The 23732-nt window shown below is 41.9% G+C and overlaps 2 protein-coding genes across 2 annotated transcripts; one reads left to right on the forward strand and one right to left on the reverse strand.

Moving 5' to 3' along the window:
- The first annotated feature begins 1346 nt into the window (after positions 1–1346).
- tdrd7b (tudor domain containing 7 b) lies at positions 1347–17423 on the forward strand. The gene is made up of 20 exons (XM_070929868.1): positions 1347–1553; positions 1744–1888; positions 5713–5923; positions 8703–8785; positions 9893–10101; positions 10242–10328; positions 10398–10613; positions 10711–11024; positions 11120–11312; positions 11514–11625; positions 11873–12075; positions 12164–12298; positions 14223–14306; positions 14730–14864; positions 15023–15133; positions 15409–15557; positions 15657–15889; positions 16026–16209; positions 16504–16664; positions 17203–17423. Exons 1-20 carry the CDS (start codon positions 1347–1349, stop codon positions 17421–17423), a joined length of 3393 nt encoding a protein of 1130 aa, XP_070785969.1.
- A 2161-nt stretch (positions 17424–19584) lies between these two features.
- Positions 19585–22383, reverse strand: LOC139305968 (calcium-binding protein 2-like). The gene is made up of 7 exons (XM_070929922.1): positions 22322–22383; positions 21881–22016; positions 21172–21202; positions 20390–20533; positions 20157–20266; positions 19791–19938; positions 19585–19613 (listed from the first exon to the last, which is right to left on the reverse strand). The coding sequence occupies exons 1-7, from the start codon at positions 22381–22383 to the stop codon at positions 19585–19587; spliced, it is 660 nt and encodes a 219-aa protein (XP_070786023.1).
- Positions 22384–23732: the final 1349 nt, after the last annotated feature.

The following is a 23732-nucleotide window of genomic DNA, read 5'->3' on the forward strand; positions in this document are numbered from 1 at the left end:
TCATTCCTGGCAAAGTTTTGCCGGGTGTTTATTTTGCCTCTTTCTACGCTCCCGGCTCGAAAGCTTTCAATTCAGCTAGGACACACAACGTTACTTCCGGTAGTTACTTTCAAAATGTAAATTGTGTGACTAATATGCTTAGTAAAAGCACTCGGCAAGTCTCTGCAGTTTTATTATGAAGGCAACATTTATGTGCTTCCGGTCTTGTGATAGCGTTCCCTAGCTAGCTTGACAAGCCGCTACCCCGTGGTGGCAGGAGGATTTAACTCGATGTTTCGCGCAGTATCGTTGCCTGAGCGGACTGTATACCTGGTCTGGTATATTCTGCCGGCGTCTCTCAGTTTGTCATGACCATTTAAGGATCGTTCGGGTTAGAAAACAAAAAAAGACAGCGAAACTTCATGCAAATAGTTTGGTCCCGATGGAGGGTGTGGAGTTGAAGTGTGACGCGTTACGTCATTCATAGTTTCACTGTCCCGTCTGCTGTCTGCGCTGCAACAAGTGGCCATATCAACAAGTGGCCTAAAGCCATCTAACGCGTTTACCTTATAACTAGTTCGGTAAATCTGACAACTTCTTTTCACTTGTTTGCACCTTTTCCTTCATCACAGTATCATCTAGGCTCAGTGCCGAATATACAGGTTGGCCACTTGTTATTAAGAACTACAGTGTTGCACTGGACAGACTTCTTTGCTTAAAGCTGAAGCTGTTTGTCGAGGGTGTGTCTCCACGTCCGTTTCTATCATGTATTTCATACATGATAGAAATGTTTTCTATTATTCCGAATATTTGTTGGAATACTGAGGTGTAGTACACTTTTCACAAAGATCATAATGGCTCGGGTTTGTACTTTGTAGAGTATTGTAAATTCCTCTGCAGGGTGGTGTGGTTTGGCTGCAGACAAAGTGAAAGTGTTTTTCTACAGGGAGATGGTAACATATTGAACCTAAAGCTCTTTACCAAAATGTCTGCAGGGGGCTACATTAATACTTTGTGGCTATAACATAACATTTATAATTTTTCTGTAACAAGGTTTAGCCTTGCACACTGTTTGCTTTGGATCTGATCAACAAACCTGCCTAACTAGTCAGCCATTCTTTTTCTTTTTTTTTGCAAGGTTTATATGAGGTAGTAAAGATTTTTTAAGAACTCCATATCTGTCAATATATTAATCCAGTCTATATCGATTAATTCAGTATTTCTCTCGTCAGTGTTCATTTCTTGACTAGTTATTGTAAGATTACAGGTTTGTTTCCATTTACACTTTTCAACTCCTCTGTTTCTGCATCAGGTTTGTTTATTTGCTTGCTTATTTATGGAATTGCTTTTGGTTTTGTTTTTTTCAGATGGCTGATGTGGAGGTGGTGAAGAAGATGCTGCGGGCTGTCCTCCAGGCCAACAAAGGTGGAGTGTCACTGTCCCGCCTGCAGTCAGAGTACAAGGAGCTGACCGGGGATCAGATACCACACAAACAGATGGGACACAACCACCTGGACGCACTGCTAGCCAGCATGCCCACTTTAGTCCGCATGGAGCGCAACCGCTCTGGAGAGGTGTGTGTGTGTGTGTGTGTGTGTGTGTGGGGCTCAATTTAAAAACATTGGAGCACCCCATACCACAAAGTATCCAAAGTACTGCATAATTTGGATAAGGGGGTTCAATAGGAGGCAAGAAGTTGCTCAACCTTGTGATGAATCTCTTATTGATATTAGTATCTGTCTGTCTACTCCCCCCTCTCTCCAGATGCTGTGCTTTGCCTCAGGGGCCAATGAGACAGCCCATATAGCTAAGGTGGTGGCACGTCAGCGCAGCTCCAAGAAGACAGGCCGACCCCACCTAGTCAACACACAGATGAGGGTCAAACCGGCCGCCCCACTCGTCCTCAATGGTAAGATTGTGGACCACTATTTTAGTTGCATTTGCAAACATTAACACACCTACACAGCCATTTTCTTTAACTTATCTTAAACATGATGATCAATTCTATAAGTATGTATATTACTATTTTGATTGAACCCCATTCAGAAATCTTTAGCATGCAAAGCTTTGGGCTAGTACCTCAACTATTTTGGTCGCTAGGAGGCTGAACAACTTTAGTCCAAGCTAAATCAATTATGGAGGGTTTGAAAAACATTACAAGGTGCCTTTGTGCATGTGGGATTTCACAGGTTCTCTATGAGAGACAGTAATTTAGAGAAATTTAGAGAGAACAGAATTGGCAAGGCAGTGGTTTTGGATCTAATGGGTCTACCATTATAGTATTCATCAGGAAACTATAATCCAGTGACACAAGCACCACATACCACCTGTAATCTTATATACTTTCTCTTTTATCAGCCTCTTCTGGAGAACACACATTTAGCTCTATCTAATTACACAGGTGTTTGAGTCACAAGGTGGCTTTAAAGTTAGGTATTGGATTAAATGTCATTGCAGTTACTGCTAAAATATAAGGAGTATACATGCAATGTATCCCAAAGCTAATCTAACATCATTACAAATGCCTTATCTTTGAAAGCTTGTAATTGTATTTCTCATAAGTTCACAGCAGGTAGCAAGTAGATTTCTGTATGTAATCTGTATGTTTTATGTAGGAAGTGCAAATAAGTATGCACATTAAAAAGACAGAATCATGAATAGTTTGTCAGCTCTGTGGCCCAGTGCTGCTACTACTCTGTAACATTGCAAGAAGAACTGGTGTTGGGTGTCTTGTGTGTGTTGGACCATTGTGTGTCCAAACACTGGAATAGAACAATACATGGACTTGAATGAATGACTACTTCGCTGCACTATTCAAAACATGTTTGACAACATAGCAAAGAGAACTCAGCGTGAATGCAAGCCTTTGTATCAATATCAGCACTGATATGCAGTACATATGGTGTGACACAAAATGTATTTAAGTCCTTTTATTGTGAATATAGAAATATTTTTTAATTATTTATTTAACGTCTTGAAATTACGAAAGGTGACCTGGATTTGGCCAGTGGGCCACTGACTGTATATCTTGGCTGTATAAAATCCCTCCTGTCTGCATACTGGTGATGACAAAGCAGTTTTGCTCAGTTCCTTTGAGTAAATAATATCTGGATTATTCTTATGCTATGTTTTTATCATACCATCAAGTAAACACATTTTACACAACTAAATATTATCTAATTCAGTCCCAGTAAGCGTAACCTAGAAATTTATATTTAGTTCTCCATCCATAACAACCACTCAACAGTGCTACTGTGCAGCATTGCTGCAGAAAGAGAAAACTAGAAAGTATCCAGCGCCTGTATCAGTACTGTGCAACATTTGCAAATGCTTTCTGTGGTGCAGCCCAACAGTTTGTGGATTAATGACAGGTCTGTTTTAAATGTTGCTCTGTGGAGACCGACAGGACCTTAGGCACTAAGAATATCACACACACACTCACTCAAGCAGACAGATACACAATGTTCAGGGTTGCAGAGGTTCATCGGGTTTATATATGTACAAAAATGTAATCTTTTTCTGACTTTATCTGCTCTATAAACACACTCTACCACTACCATGCATGCACATGTGCAAACATGTGATCACACAAACCCCGCCACACATGCGCACGCACGTACATAAACACATACACAAGTGTCTTTTTAATGCATACACCTCCGCTAGACTGTGATGCTGCAGAATATTCTCAGAGAGTCAGAGGAGGAAGTGGGAGGTGGTAGTGCAGGAAAGAGAGAGAAAGAGAGAGGAGGAGGAGTGGCAGCGAGAGGGTCGAGGATAAGAAAAGCAGAGGGGATGGTGAAATGGGAAGGAGGGTGGGGGCGGACAGATGACAGGCAAGGAGGGAGAGAGAGGGGTGGGGTGTTGAGATCTGAGGCTAATGCAGCCCATAGCGGCTGAGACTCAGCTGCAAGCGAAGAGCAGCTGATTCACAAATCAACCTCTCCTCCTCTCTCTCTCTTTCCCTCTCATTCTGTCCTCCACTGCCTCACCAGGATATTGATATTCAGGCAGAGACAGACCAGCGACTGTGTGTCTATGCCGGTGAGGTGACGCGGCGTCTGCTCTGAGTGTGTGTGTGTGTGTGTGTACTTCTCCTTGCCTATATTTGCATGTGGATTTAAGCTCGTGTCTGTCTGCTGTGTTTCTGTGATGTGCGTGTCTGGAAGTTTTATTGATTAATTAATTGGCTGATTTATTAATTGACTGACTGCCAGTAGCTGATTGAAGTAGCATATTTACTCAGTGAGAAAAGAATATTGATGACTTTCGAAGACGCAGCTGCTTGTTGTGTTTTGTCACTGGGAAGATTTGATGAGGTTCAGCCGGGAACAGAGAGGACGAGAAAGCAGGAGAAAGTTCTGGATCTTGCTGAGAGAGACAAGAGAGATGAAGAATCGTGTGGAGATAAAAGAGGAGGCAGTAGGAGAAGACCTGAAAAAGAAGAGGGAGTGTGGGAGTGGAAATGACTAAGGGTGCACTGGTGATGTCACTTACCAGAAATGTGATGCCATGCCGGTCACGCTGTGCTTGAATGATGTAACATCAAAGTGATGAGGGGCTGGACTGAGAGGTGCTGTGTTAGGATAACTGCACTCTGACTTTTCGGGCTTTTTCCTGAACACACAGTGTTCACACACTTGTTACAGTTACTGGGTTTTCTAATCATATTAGAAGAATCCTGCTACTTGGTGCTACATGTACTTTTCTCCGCTAGTAGAGAAGTTCCCAGTCTTAAACCGAGGACAGGATTGTTCAGAAGAATCAATCATGCAATAAAGGTTGAAGTTTTCAACAAAAAACTGTATTTTTTTTAATTCAGGGTGTAAATATATAGCATATATATTGTATGCTATATTATAAAGTCTCTTTTCCAGTAGAGCCCCACTTCCCATTTAGACACATACTTTCATTCACCTTAAATATTAGTGTAACCACAGTCTCCTGAATTGTGCTGTCTATTTCCCTTCAGCTGTTAATAGCAATCACTGTCACACAAAATAACATTTCGAAAAGTATTAAAGGAAATACACTTATCCGTGAGAGCTAGATGAGTAGTGCATTAACTATTAGCAGCTAGAGCCAGGGGTTAGCTTAATTTAATGCAGCACAAAGACTGGAAACAAGGGGTAACAGCTAGCCTGGCTTTCTCCAAAATTGAAAGATACACATACCAGCACCTCTAAAGCTCAGTAATTAACATGTTAATTAACATGTCAGTCTCTGCTGCTTTTCCCTCACCTCCCCAGCAAGTTAATTACTGAGCTTTGGAGGTGCTGGTAGGTTCCCTGTTTTTCCCCTACTTCCAGTCTTTTTGCTAAGCTAAGCTAATCGACTCCCTGCTCCAGCTCCATGGTTAATGCAGTGACATGGGAGCAAATAAGCGTATGTCTTTGTCCCTCCCGACCCATTTACTTCACAATCCAGTTGGGAGTTTAAAATGACAGATCCAACTAGGCAGGTACAGGAGAGTTTTGTCAGCTGCTTGAAACTTAATTTTTAATTAGCTGTATTGTGTTGTTGCTGCTTGCTGGAGCTATGATGTTGTTCATCAGATCTACTGTGTCTACAGATATTGAACTATCTATGACACTGTGCCCTCCAGACAGACACACTGCCCTGTCTCAGCATCAGGTTTAGCTGAGTCAGGGTGTGTGTGTGTACATGCGCCTGTGTGTGTGTACTTAAAGTCCATTGTTTTACTTCTCTTGTTTGCTTTCTCTTTCTGTGCAGCCAAACCTCAAACCTCTCTGAGGCAGCCGATCCACCGTGGGCGAGGTGGTGGTAGAGGAGGAGGCGGAGGTGGCCGAGGGGCAGGACATGGAGACTTCAGACAGGCAAGGGACGTGAGGGATGGCCAGTTAGAGGGCAAGACTGGGGCGCATCCAAACAAGATGTCCAATCAGAACACACCCAACAGGAAAGGGAACCCACCTACAGAGAAGTGAGTGAGGGGAATGGTTAGGAGCTAATTTGGTGCAAGCAGATGGGCAAAGAGGAGAAGCTCAAAATAATTATTCACTGAGGTTACTTCACTTCAAATATGTTTATGAATATAGATGATTTTATGGTGTTTGAGATGGGATTTTTAATTCAAAATATGATTTGTTGCAGGCTTTTAGTTTGAAAAGACAACTTTAGCTCACATCCCAATGCTGAAGCTTGGTCTCTACATATTTGTGGGATTTTATAGCACAATTAGATGTGTGGAAGTCATCCACCGGGCGTCCACACTGCTAAGGAAATCAAAGTAGAGGAATGTGCAAATGACCAACGTGCTCAAAAAAAAACAGATGCAATGCCAACATTTTCCTTTAGATTCACTCTGCAGTGCAACATGCTTTCATAATCCCCTCAACTGTCAAAGATAATTGCAAAAACAAAAAAATATCTTTGGGGGTAATTTGAAGATGTTTTAGAGTGGTGAATTACATATCTTTCACCTCTTTCTTATAATTTCTTGTCACTCTACCAGCCAGTCCAAACTACAGCCAGAAGTCAATGAAAATCAATGTTCAAGCTTCCCACCTGTGTGGTCTGAGTTGAATCAGAATACATTTGCTGGTGAATGGGAGCCCGCTTGAACTCTGGTTGGTTTCTGAGTGCAAACAGCCTCCCCGCTGGTGCTTATTCAGCACTGGGCTGATGATGTGCCCCCTAGATTATTCTGGTTCTCTCTCTGCCTGTCTCTGTCTGTACCTTTCCTCCCTTCACTTTCTCACATCCTCTTTCTGTCTCTTTTCTCTTTGTCTCCTCATCCTCATGTTTGACACATTTTCATTGTTCACCTTCATTTGTGTCTTTCCTTTATCCCCACCATTCTTCTTTCTCTCTCTTACACTCTCTGTTAAATCATCGGTAGATTGCTCATAATTATTCTTTGATCCCCCCTTTTCTGGTAATTGCCCCAAATATATTTTTCCTTCTCTAAAATTGATACTTATTCCAATAGACTTTGGCTTCAGAGTCCTACTGTCATTCACCATGACCTGGATTGAGTTAAAAATCTGATTCATTGTTATTGAAGAAGCCATCTAGAAGCATTGTTGAGAGATATTATCTATCTGCATTACTTAATGAATGAATAATGAATCAAGATTAATTCAGCTCATTGACTGGTTCTCCCACTTCCATCCTTCTACGGCTCTGTTCGTCCGTCCACTGTGAAAACAACTGACATCAGTCCTCTGTCAGTGTCACCATGGGTGTCCAGTGTGCCACTGGACCTCCGCAGTACAATGGGGCAGCAGGGTGGGAAGCCTGGTGTGTTGGCAGGGGACACGAGCCTAGAGCGGGGGGGATGTGAGCCCTTTCTAATCCCCGCTCTATTCTCTGGTAGATTAACTCTTCTAAACCGACACAGAGTGAATCAGCACATCTCTCTGTATCTCTCTAGATCTTCCATTGGACAGCACGCTGGCCAGCGTTATCATCATTTGTGTGTGTGTGTGTGTGTGTGTGTGTGTGTGTGTGTGTGTGTGTTTGTGCCTGCAGGTACACTATGGGATGCCTAGCAGTACAATTGGTAAATTCAGCAAACAAAATGAGAGAACCAACATCGAATTACAGTTTTAAAAAATACTTTTATTAAAATAAAAGCAAAGGAGAAATGCTAGGAGGAGGGAGAGAGTGTTGTGGGTGTTCAGACAAATGCTGCCTCCGCCTGGAGAGAGAATGTATGAGGGTGAGGTTGTGTGACAGGCTGGGTAGCACCTTGGATGACTCTTAAAACCATACTCCAACAAAGATGTTCACACAGGTTTCTTTGTCAAGAAATGTACCATAATGGAAGTAAAATCTAAATAGAAGTGCAGTCTTCAGCCTGACAAGCTCCAGAAAACAGTTTAACCACAATCTACTGGACAAACATTACAGTATAAAGCCAGTTTTGGTCATTGACTTCCTCCAGCAGTGGTGACGTTATGTTGTTCTGTGATCTATGTATGGGTAGTAAAGTCCTTCAAACCTTTTCACAGCCATTTAGGGTCCCAAAGTAAATAGCCCTTTTGCTCTGTTTATTGATTGCATTATTGCATCAGGGTGAGCTGGGAGTTGTGACTGAAGAGAGAGACGAGTAGAGGATAGACAGACTGAATCAAGAGAAAGGAAAATAATAAACAAAGCAGTTACTGTATAATAGAGGTGATTGAGCTAAATAGCAGGCATGCTAGGATGGGGAGAAGAGGATACAGGAGGGGCTGAAAGAAGGATAAGATTGACCTACAAGATAGAATTACTGACATTAAAATCAGTTCGGCTATGTGTACAAAAATTCATTCTCAGTTTGTGTCACTGACTAAGTCTGAGGAGTAGCATCAGACATGCTACACACAGCGCAATGCAGTATCCAGTGTGCTGTATCTCACGACCCATTGTTCTTGACTAATGGGGGATGACGACAGTTTGATTAATGGGTTGTGGTATTGAAGAAAAAAACAAAAAAGACTTTGTCTTTCACGGAACTTAAGTAGGTTATCTGGTTAGACTTTGAGATGTTAACAGTCCTTTGCCTAATCACAGATTAAGGATCGGACATGCAGCACAGAGCCAGACCTAGCCGAGCCTTAAAACAGAAGTTTGTGATTTTTTTATGCACAAAGATGATGGATGGAGAATGTCATAGCTTTCTTTTAAGGTTTCCAGTCTGTCTTCTTCACAATGTTCTTCTCTTCTAGAGCCCGTAGTAAGTAATGCTCCTCCTTGTTCTGTTTTCTTGTGTCCAGGTCAGACAAGAGGATGACCCTCCCATCGCGGTTTCAGAAGGAGGTGCATGCTCACCTTTCCAGAAACTCCCAACAGACTGGCCGTAAGTAGGACAGGCTGCTTTTTAGTATGCTAAAAATAATTTTTTGTGTAGCTTTTTGTCCTCTAAACGAACAGGAATGTTGCCAAGACCTGTATTACTCCAGACGATTCAAATGCTGGCCAGCTGAGGACATTTACATTCAAGACTCAACTAAGTAAAGGACAGTTTTCATGTGTCATGCTGTGCTGAAGTGTCAAATCACATCCGTCCGTCTCTTATGGACCTTTGTTATTTTGTGATGTGTAAAGGAAACAAACATCTCAGTTGGTCCTCTGAGCTTCCTGTAGACACAGGTTGTATTTTCAAAGCTTTCAAGTTAAACCAGCTCCCAGTTGTCTGTGTGAGCCTCCCTCCTCTTTGCTTTCTCTCCCACAAGTCTTTACTTAAGCTAAAAATGTGTTTGTAGTCATATTTCCTGTTTGAAGAAGGGTTATGATCTGTATAGCACTGGGATGTAGTGAACTACATAGCTTTGAGGCACATATGTTGGAGGCTCCAGCCATTTGAGACAGAGGATGCCTCTGCTTCCTGAATGTAAAGAGACATCCCTGAGGAGGAAATTATATTAATGCGACTCTTGACAGTGCGAGGTACTGGTTTGATTATTGTCATTCTAGGGATTCACACTTGAATATCAAATGTGTTTTCAGTGTAGCTTAATTAGAGAAGGCTTTGGCAATAACCAGTATTAATATCCATATTTGGATGAATCTCAATAGAGTTTAAGCAGCATGTTTTAGTGTAGTTTCCGACAGTCTGGCCACTTTTGCAGCTAAAGTTTTATTAAAGGAAAAGAAGCCTGAAGGTCGAAGGGGCTGGTTTCTTCTGTCTAGCTGTCTTCTTATCTAGCTAATTTGAACCTAAAGACAAGTTCCAGTCCATCAAAAGACAAATCCAGGGGCAAAAGGAAGCATAACTTTGGTTGTGAATATGCCTCATTATCAGTCTTCTATCCTTCTCTCTTTTATGATTCCAATCATCCATCTCTTTCAAGACTCAAGTGCCTTTGTTTTGGGGAAGCATGCCATGCCATCCAGAATTATCAGGAGCCATGTGTATGTGAAATCTCTCTCCTCTTCTGTGCTTTTTTTCCCTCCATTTGTCCAGCACCCTTGAATTTGAATGACAGCCTCAGCTCGGGGAAAGGAAAGCCCTACAACCCTCAGCAGGTCCAGGGCCGGATCAGGGAGATCCTGGGGAAGTACAGTAACGGGTTCTGGGTGTCAAAGCTGCCCCAGATCTACAGAGAGCTGTACAAACAGGACCTGCCCACTGAGGCCATCAAAGACCTGGATACCTGGACACACATATGCGCTGTATGTACTCCTTATGTCACTGTGAAGCAATTACTTCACCAAAGATAAATGTTGTTTCATGGCAGAGGGTCACTCCCATAAACAACAAATTAATACCATTTCCAAAAAGTGGTTTATAAGGAATCCATTTATTCTTCCAGGTAGAGAAAACCTGCAGCAGCAACCCATCAGAGCTGCTACTCTACCCCGCCAAGGAACAGACCACCACATCCTCCTCCCCTTCGCCCGTCCTTAACCCAAACCCCACCTCTGCCCCCGTCTCGACTTCAAACACCCCCACAGACAAACCCCTGCAGTCCCCCGCTCAACAGAGACCCCCTAGCGCCCATCTGACTCGCTCTGGTTCCCGCTCTCCTCAGTCTCCACCATCGTCTTCCTCGTCCCCCAGCCCTCCCTCCTCCCCTGCTACCCTTAGCCCTGACCTGAAGCTGAAACTGGAGGAGCTGCTGGTGAAGTACTCCAACGGCTTGTGGGCCCACGCGCTGCCCAAGCTCTTCCAGGACACATACAAAGTCAGTAACACCATCATATACATGTCATTACCTACTTCAGGAGGGAGCTGCACTTAATATACATTTTTTAATATATTTTATTTTATTTATTTACAAGACCAAACTGCCAGGACATGTCCTGGAAAACCTTCACCTCCTCTCTGACATCTGCACCATCGACTACCCGATGCCAGACAACCCCAAAAGGGCCATCTTGTACAGGAGGAGCAGCTGTGGAGGCGGAGGCGGAGGAGGAGAGGATGAGAACTGTAATAGGAGGAACTCCTCTGTCAGTGAGGAGGATCAGAGGGTGAGGCAGGAGCTGGGGAGGAGGCTCAGTAACCATGCTGTGCCTTCTCTGCAGATCCCCAAAGAAGAGTACCCCTCTGTGCTGGTGGTGGAGGCCACCAACACCAATGGAGTCATACTCAGGTAGGAGAGAAGTGTATGTGTGGATGTGCTGTAACACTGTAGATAAAAAATAATGTGCATAAATCCCTCACTGTCTGTCTGTCTTCCTCTCTCAGGTACATTGGTGAGGGTTACTCCCAGGCCCAGGAGTCCATGGAGGATGACATGAGGGAGTTTTACGGCCTGGACCAAAGCAGTCCAACTCCTTTAACGTCTCCATCCTCGGGCCAACTCGTTGCCGTCAGGGCAGAGGAGGAGGAGGAGATTCTGAGGGCACAAGTCTGTGAGGTCACGGCCAATAAGGTCAAGGTGAGAAGTCAAGGAAATAACCAAAGACACGAGTCACTGAAGTGATGGATCCAAGACAAATAAAAAAGTGTAGAAATCTTTCCACACTCAGAGGATCAGAGGTGCCCTGTAAGGCAGAGGACGGGGGAGGTTAGCAGGTGAACTGTGAGATTTTGAGATGAGAGGAAATATGAATTATCCATGTGGTCTTTGGCTCTGTAGGTGTACTACGTGGATCATGGCTTCTCAGAGGTGATCAGCAAAACCAAAGTGTTTGAGCTGCATGAGAAATTTTTCCAACTGCCTTTCCAGGCAACCAAGTGTAAACTGGCAGGTGAGTCTGAATTGAATCAACACATCATCAGGGTATCCAAAAGGTCAGGTCATTTGGAATAGTAAAGGAATCGGAAAACAAACACTTTCTTGCTTTATCCTTCTTGTTTCACCCTCCTATTTTCTCCTACACCATTCAACTATTAAAACTACTAACTAAAACTGTAATACACTGTAACTGTGTGTGTGTGTGTGTGTGTGTGTGTGTGTGTGTGTGTGTGTGTGTGCGCGTGTGTTTATGTATCCAGGCCTGGAGCCGTTCTGTCAGGAGCCTGTTGTTCTGAAGAAGTTTGAGACAATGGCAAGTGGAAGGATCCTATTGGCTGAGATCCTGGAGAGAGGGCAGACCCCTCTCGTTGTTCTGTACGACACGTCGCAGGATGATGATGTCAACATCAACGCTGCCTGCATGAAAGCCCTGCAGGACAAGACGCTGGCCAGTCCATTACAGGTACAGGAGAGTTTGTGTCTGTGTGTGGTTGGGTCAGTGTGTGTGTGTGTGTACAGCACACTAAACTCTTATCGATGGCTCTCCTCAGGTGAACAGCGCTTACATGAACGTGACTGTCAGCAGCGTCTGCTCAGATGGGACCATCTACTGCCAGCTGCCCTCCAGAGGCCTCGCCAAGCTGATTGAGATACTGGAGAATATAGAGACGTACTTCCACTCACAGGTCAACACCATGCTACGCTTGATGTCTCAGTGCCTTTTTGAAACTGTAAAAGCTTTTTTTTTATGTCATTTGGTGATACAAATGTGCCATAGAGCTCCATTGTTGACCTAAAACACATCAGGTTCTTTCATTACAGTGAACATTGGCACGTTTATTTTGACTCAATCCCACATTCATTGTCCTGCTGCTGTAGGCCAGCCGAAAAGAGTCCCAGAAAAAATGCACTAATTACTCCTGTTTAAGTAATGTTTGCTAAAAGTGTCCAGCATTTTTAGGAAATTAAACTATGTATTGGGGACCCATTTTTGAATATTTACATCTTCAGTAGGGCTTGGTACTGAGTCCCACAGACACGACAAGGAAGTTTGAAAGTATTGAGAGATGGAATAATGCATCGTTGGTTTTGGTCTTTTCAAGGGACATATTGACAATAAGTAAAGTACAGAATAACATCCTTTAACATTATATTCATTATGGTGCAGTTAGTATAATTATGTTAACAAATAGAACCTATGAGGACAACACTGACTACTGACACATAGGATACAAGGAGAACCTCACTTGTGGAGGAACAGCCGTGGCATCTACTGTTAGAGCCTTTGTTCTTGTAGGAGGAGGGTTGTGAAGGGTGATAACTTCCCTACAAAATGTACAGTCTATGTAAACACTAGTTCTATTTATGTTACTGATTCCATTGTAGACCTACCAGCCTCTATACTTATTCCAGTCTTCAGAGCATTTTCCCATTTCATTTGCTTCTTTGTGTTTTGTTCATTTCAGTTTTTTCTTGCTCGTCAGCCTTTTCTTTGAGTAGCTTTACAGGTTTTTTAGGTTTAGGTTTGCATTAGCATATGTCTGTATATATGTATTTAACAATATAGAATTACTAATTCTAAACGGAACACACATGGGGTGCACACAGATGTGTTGCATACTCCTGACCGGAAATAAGAAGAGAAAAATATACACCTTCCTTGCCGTGTGCTTATGTGTCCTTTTAAGATGATCGTCTGACCAAAAGCTTGTGTACACGTTCACTCCAGCATATTTAGTAGCCGCCATATTCACAGGGAGTAAACGGAGTAGACCAGGACTCTGACATTCATTTTAAAAGCCTTTTGTTAATGTATTTGTGCTGTGTTGCTTCTTTCAGGCAGGAGTTGTGGACAGATTGAGATTAGTCTGATAATCTGGAGTTAAGACATTGCCAAGCCATTTAATCTGTTAGCAGCACGGTGGAGCTGATGCTTTTTCTAGGTGTGCCACTGCTGTCCTTTGAAGGCTCAGTAACACTTTGCGTCAGTGTTTAGGTAAACACAGTGTAGCGTCTGGTAATGTGTTTTTACCAAAGCTTGCATCTGTTTCCCGAGACAGTGTATTCAAAATCATCAAGCATGCAGGGAAGGGATTTTTATACATGTCATTCATTCATTACATACTTCATAACAATGATTTCCACAACCTGTAACAAACTGGATGGTCTGTTTTTTATTTTTCGTCAGACGGAAGTTCAGAGATTAACTTTGTCAATTTAATATCCAGTTTGGTTATCCATAGTTGGGGTAACTCCCTCTGCTGTTGTTGGTGACTTTGGTGTCATCAATCAAGTATTTCTAGGATTAAATCAACCATTCATAAGTCTAATATTTGCTACCTTCATTTCTTCAAACATCGACAACCCCTTTCCATTTCAAGCAGCCACAGATCTAAAATCCTAATCTTTGATGCAGTGTACACCTGCAGCAGACCTGGGTGGCTGGACGGACCTGGGAAATAGTTTGTGTGAGCTTTTACAGTATCATTTTTATTGCAGTCATAAAGCAGCAGTTACACATAGTAACCACACCCAGCCAGAGGAAGCCCAGTCAGATTTAACAATAACATGATGATAAATGCTTCTTGAAGAAACATGTTTCTGTTCCAGGTAACATCAGAGTTCCTGGTGTCCAGACCTTTCTGTGGGAAAGGATGTCTGGCTCGCTACAAAGGCAAATGGTCCCGTGTCGAGGTAAGACGGCACTGCTGCTGCCTGCAGCACAGAGTGTAAATTATTAAACAAATCCACATGTGATTGATGTTGGACTGACTAAAGGAATAAAGTCACTATTGCAAAATAGAGGCCAGAGATCAAAAAGTCGTCTTAATTAACTTAACATCCAAAATACTGCATTATTCTTTGCACACAACCCCCCTTCCCTCTATTGTTATCTAGATTTAGATTTTAAATGTAAGATGGTAACAGGTACAGCAGAGAGACATAATTTGAAAGTGGCAGAAAATCAACAAACAGCCACTATTTATAATAATCTATACCTCCATATACTACTTGGAAGCCATTTTATTTATTTTGATCCCTTCTGTGGTCATCGAAGCTTTTGACATTTTTAATGTAAAAAATGTGAGGTTTCCTTGCCTGTGTTTCCGTCATTAGATCACCAACCTTCATGGCAGCAGAGTGCTGGACATCCTGTTCATTGATGTGGGCGTCCAGGCTTCTGTAGAGGTGTTTGAGCTGAGAGAGATCCCACCGCCGTTCCTCCGTGACCTCATGGCCATCCCGCCACAGGTCAGCATCAGTGTCCTCAAATGCAGAGTGTGAAAAACAGTCAGGAGCAATGATTTGTTCAAAGGAGAATTTGGTGGTGCTGTAGTGTAGTGAGGGCAACTTCCTCATACAGTCCTACAGATTATCTGAGAAAATGACATCCGGCAACCTGTGTTTAGGCTGTGAAGTGCTGTCTAGCAGACCTGGCTGTCAGCGTTGGGTCCTGGACTCCAGATGCAGTCCAATGGCTTCGTGAGAAAGTGCTCAACACCACAGACTGTAGCATGAAGGTAAATTGCTGCGTGACCTCCAGTTTCTTTTACCTCATGCTAGTTGTCATGAGATGAATGGCGATAAGGATTTGTTTTAGAAATCACCCAAATTATGCCTTCAAATGTGTTTATTTGGGAATCTTTGACATGGAAATGAGTAGCGATTTCTTTTCACATTGTCAACATTTGTCAATCTGATAAAATCTAACTCACTTGCCCCTTCTACAACTAGTAGTATTTTACCGCTGTCTTCATAGAGGTGTGTCCCTCTCTTCTCCACTTGTTGTTCTCAGGTTGCGAAGGCAGATGAAACCAAGCGCTGCATCTACGTCCACCTTTTCACCGACAAGAACTTCCACGACCCGGCCCGCAGCCTCAACCATCAGATGGCCCAGTCTGACCTGTTCAAAAAGCGGCCAGATGTTTTCCTGACAAGCCACAGGTTTCTGCTGCTTCTGTATTCATCTGTGTTATCTAGCTTATGTTCAGCTAAGAGTTATATATTACCTGATACACTAAATTTCTTTGTTTAATTTCCCAGCCCTGCCAAGATCTCCACACCCTCTTTGTCCTCCAAGACATCCAGCACCAGTGACTCCACCAATGGAAGTCCAATGTCAACTTCTGTCCCAGCCAAGCCTCATCTCAGGAGGACTCTATCGGGACCCAGAGGAGGTGGAGGAGGGAACGCGACCACCACCAGCCCTCCAGAGACATCGTCACACCCCTCATCCTCTCTCCAGCTGCCTCCATTACTAGAGCTGCCCCCAGCAGGTAATGGAAGAAAGTGGAAATCTTAGTTATTAAAGACAAAAAATATTCTAAGTCATGAAATCCACCGTGTATGTATTAGTGCTGTTTAGTCCAGTATTTGACCTTACTGTGTTCACATTAGTCTTTATCTTCTCAGGAAACAATGTGGACGTCTATGTATCAGTGGCGTGCCATCCAGGCCACTTTGTACTGCAGCCCTGGAGGGATATGTACAAACTGGTGGTGCTGATGGGAGAGATGATTCTCTACTACAATAAAACAGAGGAGAAAGCTCTCAACATAGAGAAGAATCAGATATACGCCGCTAAAGTGGAGAACAAGTGAGTTAAGCCCTGATTTAATTTAATTTGATTTTATGAAAACAGTGTGCACAACTGAAAATTTGGTCAAAGTGTGTTGTTAAGACCTTGACCAGTCTTGATACTGCTTTTAAACACTGACAGCTCTGGCTCAAAGCAAGACAATGAATAAAAGTATAATCTGTTACTCTGATTTGAGTATCTGTGGTGCCTTCTGCCCTGTTTCTGTCTGTAGTGGATATTCAATAACGGGCCAAATGGAAGCAGCTTTGCTTTGCCTAAATAAATCAACTCTTCCTCCTCCTCTTCTCTCAGCTGGCATCGTGTGTTAGTGAAGGGAGTTCTGACCAATGGGCTGGTGTCCGTGTATGAGTTGGATTACGGCAAACATGAGCTGGTCAGCTGCACCCAGCTCAGACCTCTGATCAAAGAGTTCAGACAGCTGCCATTCCAGGGAATCACTGCTCAGCTGGCTGGTGAGTAGAGTGGACGTCCATACAGAGCTCTGAGTCTGATGGCTGTTACTAAGGCCGTGTCCAAACTCTTTTTTTACTTACGTACGTAAATATTATTATGAGGTACTCTGACCTTACTTGAGTATTTCCATTTAATGTTACTTTATATTTCTAAGTCACTACACTACACTTGTTGAAAAATGATTTAAAAAAGCAACAAGAGATTAGCTCTGCATGCTTTTAAACCATAAATCTCTTAATAGAGGGTTAATGTGAAGTGCATAAATTTATTGTAAAGAATGTCAACTTGATTCTGTTGAAAATCCACTGTAATGTGCATATGCAGACAACAACTTCTTTCAAATGTACAAGTACATGTATGGGCAACATTTGATGATTTAGCTGTTTTCTATTTTCTAAAGACAAAAAGCATATTAGTAAATCATTGGAATGGTCATGAACATAGCAAGCGGGCGTTTCTTTTATGTAGCATTAAATGTTTACATTGTATCATCGACATAGAAGTGGGTTTAACCTTTAAACCTGTCTCCCCCTGCAGGCGTGAAGCCGAGGCACTGGTCGGAGGAAGCTTCCATTGTTTTCAGGAACCACGTGGAGAAGAAACCACTTGTGGCCCAGCTGGAGGCCGTACAGGAAGCCACTAACCCGTGGGACAGGAAGTTGACCGTCTTCCTGGTGGACACATCACAGGAGGAAAGGGACATCTGGGTGCATGACATCATGGCCGAATTTGCTGATGAGCTGACCAACGAGCTGTAGGCGACAGGAGGTCGCCTACAAGTCTTACTATCCAAGCAGCTGTCCTGTTGCTCTGTGAAGACACTGTGAGTTGTGGATAGACAAAGTAGAAGAAGCTTATCCATCTTTATCTATCTACCATTTAGGGGGACTGAAATAAGAAGAATGAAGAAGAAGTGGAATTGAGAGGTTTGATAGCATGTAGAGACAGAAAGACGAGAGGTGTAGGTGTTGTAGCCACTTGCTTGTTGTGTTTTGGACTGTACATCGAAGGCTGTTGTGATGTGATTTTGAGTGACTGCAGTGTGACCATTGGACAGTACACTTGTGCATGATGTTGGTCCAAACTTGCCACAAATGCTCATGACATACCTTCAGCATACAGTAACAAAACTGCTGAATGTATCCATAATAGTCTCACAAAGCTGTGGAAATGATCCAACATGCATTCTTATACCATTCGGTATCCAAAGCAGCATCCTTTACCCTACAGTATCATGAATGCATCCAGTTTTAGTGTGTGTCATCGTGGGGACGCCTGAATACCCTCAACCCTGCCAATGTGAGCACCATGCTAAGTGCACAGTATGTTCAAAATAACTCAGCAAGACTTATGCATTTGTTTACAAAATCTGCTTTATGGATGGTATTTTCTGATTGTCATAAAGTTTACAAAAGCTGGAGCAAACATTCCCCTAAGAGGAGAAGAAATAGACAAGTCATGGGAGACAGACGTAATGTAGGGAGCCTTTACTTTGCCCGAGCATGATTTTCAGTCTTGAAACAAATGTTGAATTTATTTAAACTCAAAGACAGAGTGCAATATTTACCGTCTTGCTAATTGACGGGAAGTGTCTTAAATTTCACACCAAGCGTTTTTTCTTGCCGTCGCCCCTTTTTAGCACGTGCATGCCGACACAGAGTCTGCTGCACTTACTGGCCAAGAAAGACACAGAAACAGAAGTTAATAGGGTTTGGTGAGGAGTGATATATTTTATGTGAGATATGTTTTGTTTTTTCTGGACATGTCGGTTGTGGTGGTACATCCTGGCACTGCACGCATAGTATAAGAGCCCATTGTTGGGATTTTTCCATTCAAGACTAGATGAAAACCAACATTTTTTTACGAAGTTATATTGTGACCAACTGTGAAGAAGATAGATGTGACTTTATCGAATGTGTTTTGTGCAGAATAAAACACAGACAGCTCTTTGGGCAGGCGGAAATCATGAGTGTGCATTCCTTAAAGCCCAGTTCCACCTTTTCTCCTCCCGTGAAACACTGATGCCAGTGTGACTCTATGCTTTTTAGGAGTTTAAGAGTATCTCTCCTTCATTACTGTGTTTCTTGTCCGACAACGAGACTTTAATTTCAGCAGATTACATGTGCTGCATGTTGCAGATCTTTCTGAATTGTGTGCACATATAGTTTGATGTTATAATAATAAAAATAATAATAATAATATTAAGCAGATTAGGTTACCAGTAGTGATAAGCTTTTAGATTTTCATGTAGGAGATAAGGTCTGCTTCTGGTTGGTTCCAGTGCCACCATCAAATGTTGGCCTGATGTGGGATTTTATTCTGAAATGTGACTTCTTTTTCTTTTTTGGTTTTAACACCTGCACCATGGTTTTGGATGTGCAAATGCTTCTCCAATCCTGAAGACGGTAGACCTGACAAAGCTCAACGCTGCATTGTTGTTAACAATTGATAATGAATTTAATTTATATTTAACTTATATTCTCTAGATGATAATTCCATTATCATTTGCATTTTGTTTGACAATGACCTGGAAGGAATAAAAGTTTTTGGAATAAAGTCTATTTGAGAGGTTTAAATGTGATCAGTCCTGTCAATTACTTATTACATTGCATTTTACAATAGTGTCATGTTGTTTAATTGCAAGGCATGGTTAGGAAACTCACATAACTTTGATTTCTTTATTAAAATAGCAAAACATTTCAGTCTTATTTACATGTTACATCACTGCAAAAGGTTCACCAAGATAACTTGCACGCACCATATTTGATGCCATACAGGATCCATGCAGTATTCATACTTAATTATTACAGAGTTAGGCACACATTATGTTGTCTATACCTACATTACAAACATTACCACATTGTCACTGTAGTTCTATGTGTAGAATGATTCTGAAGTGTCTCCTGGCCTTTTCAGCAGCTAGCGAATGGAGAGCATCATCACAAACTCTGAAGAGGAGGAGAGAGGAGACAAAACACAGCAAAGGGCCAATGATGTTCAGAGCGCTTTACACATGCATGAAATGTCACACATGATTATGACCAACAATGTGAAATACACACACACACTTCTGGGTGATGAGTCAGCCATATAAATGTGTTGGTGCCTGAACTTCTTATTCTCACCTTCAAAGTCGATGGTCCCATCAGCGTTAATGTCCAGCTCCTTTAATATCTCCTCCAGCTCTCCTTTCTTCAGTTTCTCCCCCAGCAGCGTCTTGACCGCCTCCTTCATCTCCTCCTGGTTGATCTTTCCATCTCCATCGAGGTCAAACTTTTACAAACAGAGAAGGTGATGAAAATGCAACGAAATGAACAGGAAGATGTCTGTTAAGTACAATTTAATTTGTTGCAATTTATTCAATTATTAATCCTTTGTTTTTGCTCTAATCACGATGCACACAATTTAATGCAATTAATCTGACTGATCCTTTCTTTCCTTTTGCTGTGATTTAGTAACTACGTTGATTGTTTTATCGTCAGTCCACTGACCTGTACAAAGGCAGATTGGAGCTCTTTGAGCCCCAGCATGTGAGCAGTCTCTCCCATCATCCTGGGTCCCATCAGTTCGATAAAGTCTTCAAAATCCATTAACCCGCCCACTGCAGAGAGGAGAGATGCCAGGAAATTGAAAAAGGGGCTCAGTGGCAAAAACAGCCAAACAAATAAGCATTTTTTTTATGTGAACAAATAAAGTTCTTGTTCTGGGTCTCTTATCAGCTCACTTCTCATCTTGATTTGTTGTACTATCTCCAGCAGCTCCATTTCTGTGGGCATGTATCCCATGGTCCTCATGCATTCAGCCACATCCTTGTAGTTGAGGTATCCATCTTGATCGTAGTCAAACTCTTTGAAGGCTTCTTGCAGCTCTGTAAGAAAGGTCAGGGGTCACAAAGAGACAACAGCAGTTCCAGAAGTGGTTTATCAGGGCAAAATGGTTGACGGTTATGCAATTGCTGCAACATCACAATCCTAATTATATTGTAATATTCTAAAATATTACAGATTTTACTATTCTGGTCTAGTAAGTAATCTAATAAGGGACTGGTAAGTGTGAAGAGTGACAAATCCGCTGGCCACAGCCAAAATGTGTCAACTTTTACAATCCATGGGGACATTTGTCTACAGTATGTACTATATGATGAAGTTAAAATTACCTGAATTACAGTACAGAGGAAAAATCTATTTTTACACGCAGACACTACAAACCTTTTAGGTTTCAATCCAGTTCCATATTAATTTGAAAAAGCAAAGAAAATAACTTTATAGTGTCAGTTACAAGGGTGCGTTTTTACGAATGTGGAAAAAAATGGGTAGGAAATGGAACGAGACTGAGAGATACAACCAAAATAAATATAAAGTTCATAATTAATGTGGGTTTGTGTTTTTTATATTAACAGTAACTGATACATTTGCATGGTAATGTACTTTGTTTGATACAATATTTCAGTGCTGAACTTGTGGTGGGTTTTTTTGGTTTCTGGTACTACTTCAGATTGACACTTACCGTCCAACTCAGCCTGAGCTAATTCTCGGTCCTGCAGAAATGAAAATAGTGTTGATATATTAATCTAGTTTTATACACAGGTACAACAGAAAAGGTAAAGTTTCAAGTTAAATCAACCAGGTGTTTGGCAGTACTCTTCATTTGGATAACCCTAATAAAGTGTGGCATTAAGCCTCAACTAATGAGCCACTAATACTACAGACACACCAGGCTTAGTGATGGCCCCCTTATGAGAGATCAGTACACTGCCTGACTTCCACCTCACTTCTGACTCCGACGTTTTAATGTCTGACATACAGTGCATTTAACTGGTAATGAGCATCCACTGTATTATGAATATCTTATTCATATAAATCATAGATTTTTAAGTGTGTTAATCCCCAAGCCTTTCTCAGCCAATGGCTATTAGTAGAAGATCAGGGTGCTTTAAATTGTCAGGGTCATGTTCAACTGTATAACAAAATTAGGGCAAGCACACATTTTATTGAATAAAAGTGTGTTTAGATGTGGCAGGAAAGGGGGGGTTTGTATGAAAAGTGAAAATAGCAATCACAATTAAGCTATAACTTCAACTGTTTCAGCAATGCCTTGCTGTATAGGTCAAAGGTCACAATGACACAGCAGAGGTCAGAGCCAAGAAGAAGATGCTCACATCCAGTTCAACTATACAATATGTCTAAATCACAAAATGTGAGTGTCGGCTACTTACCGCCCCAAAAACACTGTTGAGCACGGAGTTGTATACTTTGTTCATACTCTCAGTGTTTTTCTTGGACTTCTTGGGTGATTTCTTGGGTGTTTCAGAGACTGAACCTTGTGGGGAATTCTTGGGGGTACCATCCTTGCTACACCTTGGAAAAACAAACAAACAACAAATAGCAACAAGGCAAGTGCATACCTTACATGTCAACCAAGATTTGAAGATGCCATGATTATACAGTGAAAGGTTTTTATTGGCATGTGAACCTTACTGCTACAGACCAAAAAGACCCACTTAACATGTTTTTCTCTTGGGTTGTATATTTGGTGGTAAGTCAACTAAAGAACATGCTATGCAAGGGATGGCTGCATCTCCAAAAACTGGATTGTCTGTCACACTCAGAAAACTACACAAATACTGTGATAAACGTATACGTGAATCTAAACATACCCATCTGTTGAGGCTGAGTCGACCGAAGTTGTAGAGGGTGTCCTCTCTCCTGCCTTGGACATGCTGTGGATAAACAGAGGCATACACTGTGTATCCATACGTTCACTCACAAAAAAACTTTGGTTTCACTGCCAATCTTTGATTTCCCAGCGATCACTGCCATTTTGCTTACCTTAATTCCCTGTCCTAAATGGTGAGAAAAGAAAACAACAAGAAGTCGAGCAGCACAGGCCTTCTCGTCCTCCTTGAGCAGTGCTCCACTTGTGTTGTGAATGGCTGCACACTATACTGTCCAGCTCTGTTTTTCCTTCCCCTCTTGACCTCCTTCTTCCGTCAGAGAGGCTTAACAGGTAATTACCTGGCTAAAGATGCAGCCAACGATTAGAAAGCAAAACGTGGAGCAGCAGTGTGACTGATGTGACCTTCAGGAGGTCAGTTTACAGCTTGTGTCTTTATTTGAATGCTATTTGCAATTGCAACAAGTTTTATAAAGTTATCACATTGGCCCTTTAGCCTTGCAGAGCGGCACCTGGTTCTGCAATGAGAATTTTTTTTGTGGGCTGGTGACTTCTTTGTTCAGACTGTGTTGGTCTGTTTTGGCAACAAGCCGGTCTAAGTGAAGGCTGGTTAACTTTTATCATTACATTTTATTGTTGTGATTTTTAATTTTCTGTTTTGTCATACAAAGTTTGTGTTTAAAGAATGTATATCAAACGTTCATTAGTTTAGTTTATATTAGTTTTTAAATAAACCAAGAATATATATTTAGAAAAACAACAACAAACAAAATACAGTTTCCGGTCAATTTGCATACCGTTGGCGCAGCGCACGTGCACCTAGTTAAGGACTTTTCACCTAACTTCGCCGCGTATCTGTTACCTGCGCTCAACATGCGTAACGTTATCTTAGTTTTGTTGCTAAATGTATTATCTCTGTGGTATTTTTATCAAGACCTTTGTGCAATATTTCGTCTTCTGCTGGAGGAACGACCGTGACGTCACTTTGAGACAACTTTTTTGGAGTTCAGTGGACGAGTTGTTATGTCATCAATGGCGCGTGTCGGCCCTCCACTTTCTTCATCCCACACCAGGTTTGTGAGTTTGCTGCCCGGAATATCGTCAGCTTTTATTGACGTTACTTAACTTTTTAAGACACTTTTGTGTGGATAAAGTTGCAGTTGAAGATGAAGGAAAGATGAGTGTTTAGGTAATCGTCATAATTGATGGAAATAGCCTCTTTCTCCCAAGCTAATTTATTAACAGTCCAATGGTGCTTAGCCTAATGAGCCATTAAAGCATGTTTACTACACTTCCGTTAAATATCACGCTTTATTTTAATGTCGTCAAAAAAAAGTACATATGCTAATAGTGGCATTTTTAGGAATATAATAGGCCTATGTAATATTAATGCA

The sequence above is a fragment of the Enoplosus armatus genome, chromosome 23 (assembly GCF_043641665.1).
Source record: "Enoplosus armatus isolate fEnoArm2 chromosome 23, fEnoArm2.hap1, whole genome shotgun sequence".
NCBI lineage: Eukaryota > Metazoa > Chordata > Actinopteri > Centrarchiformes > Enoplosidae > Enoplosus > Enoplosus armatus.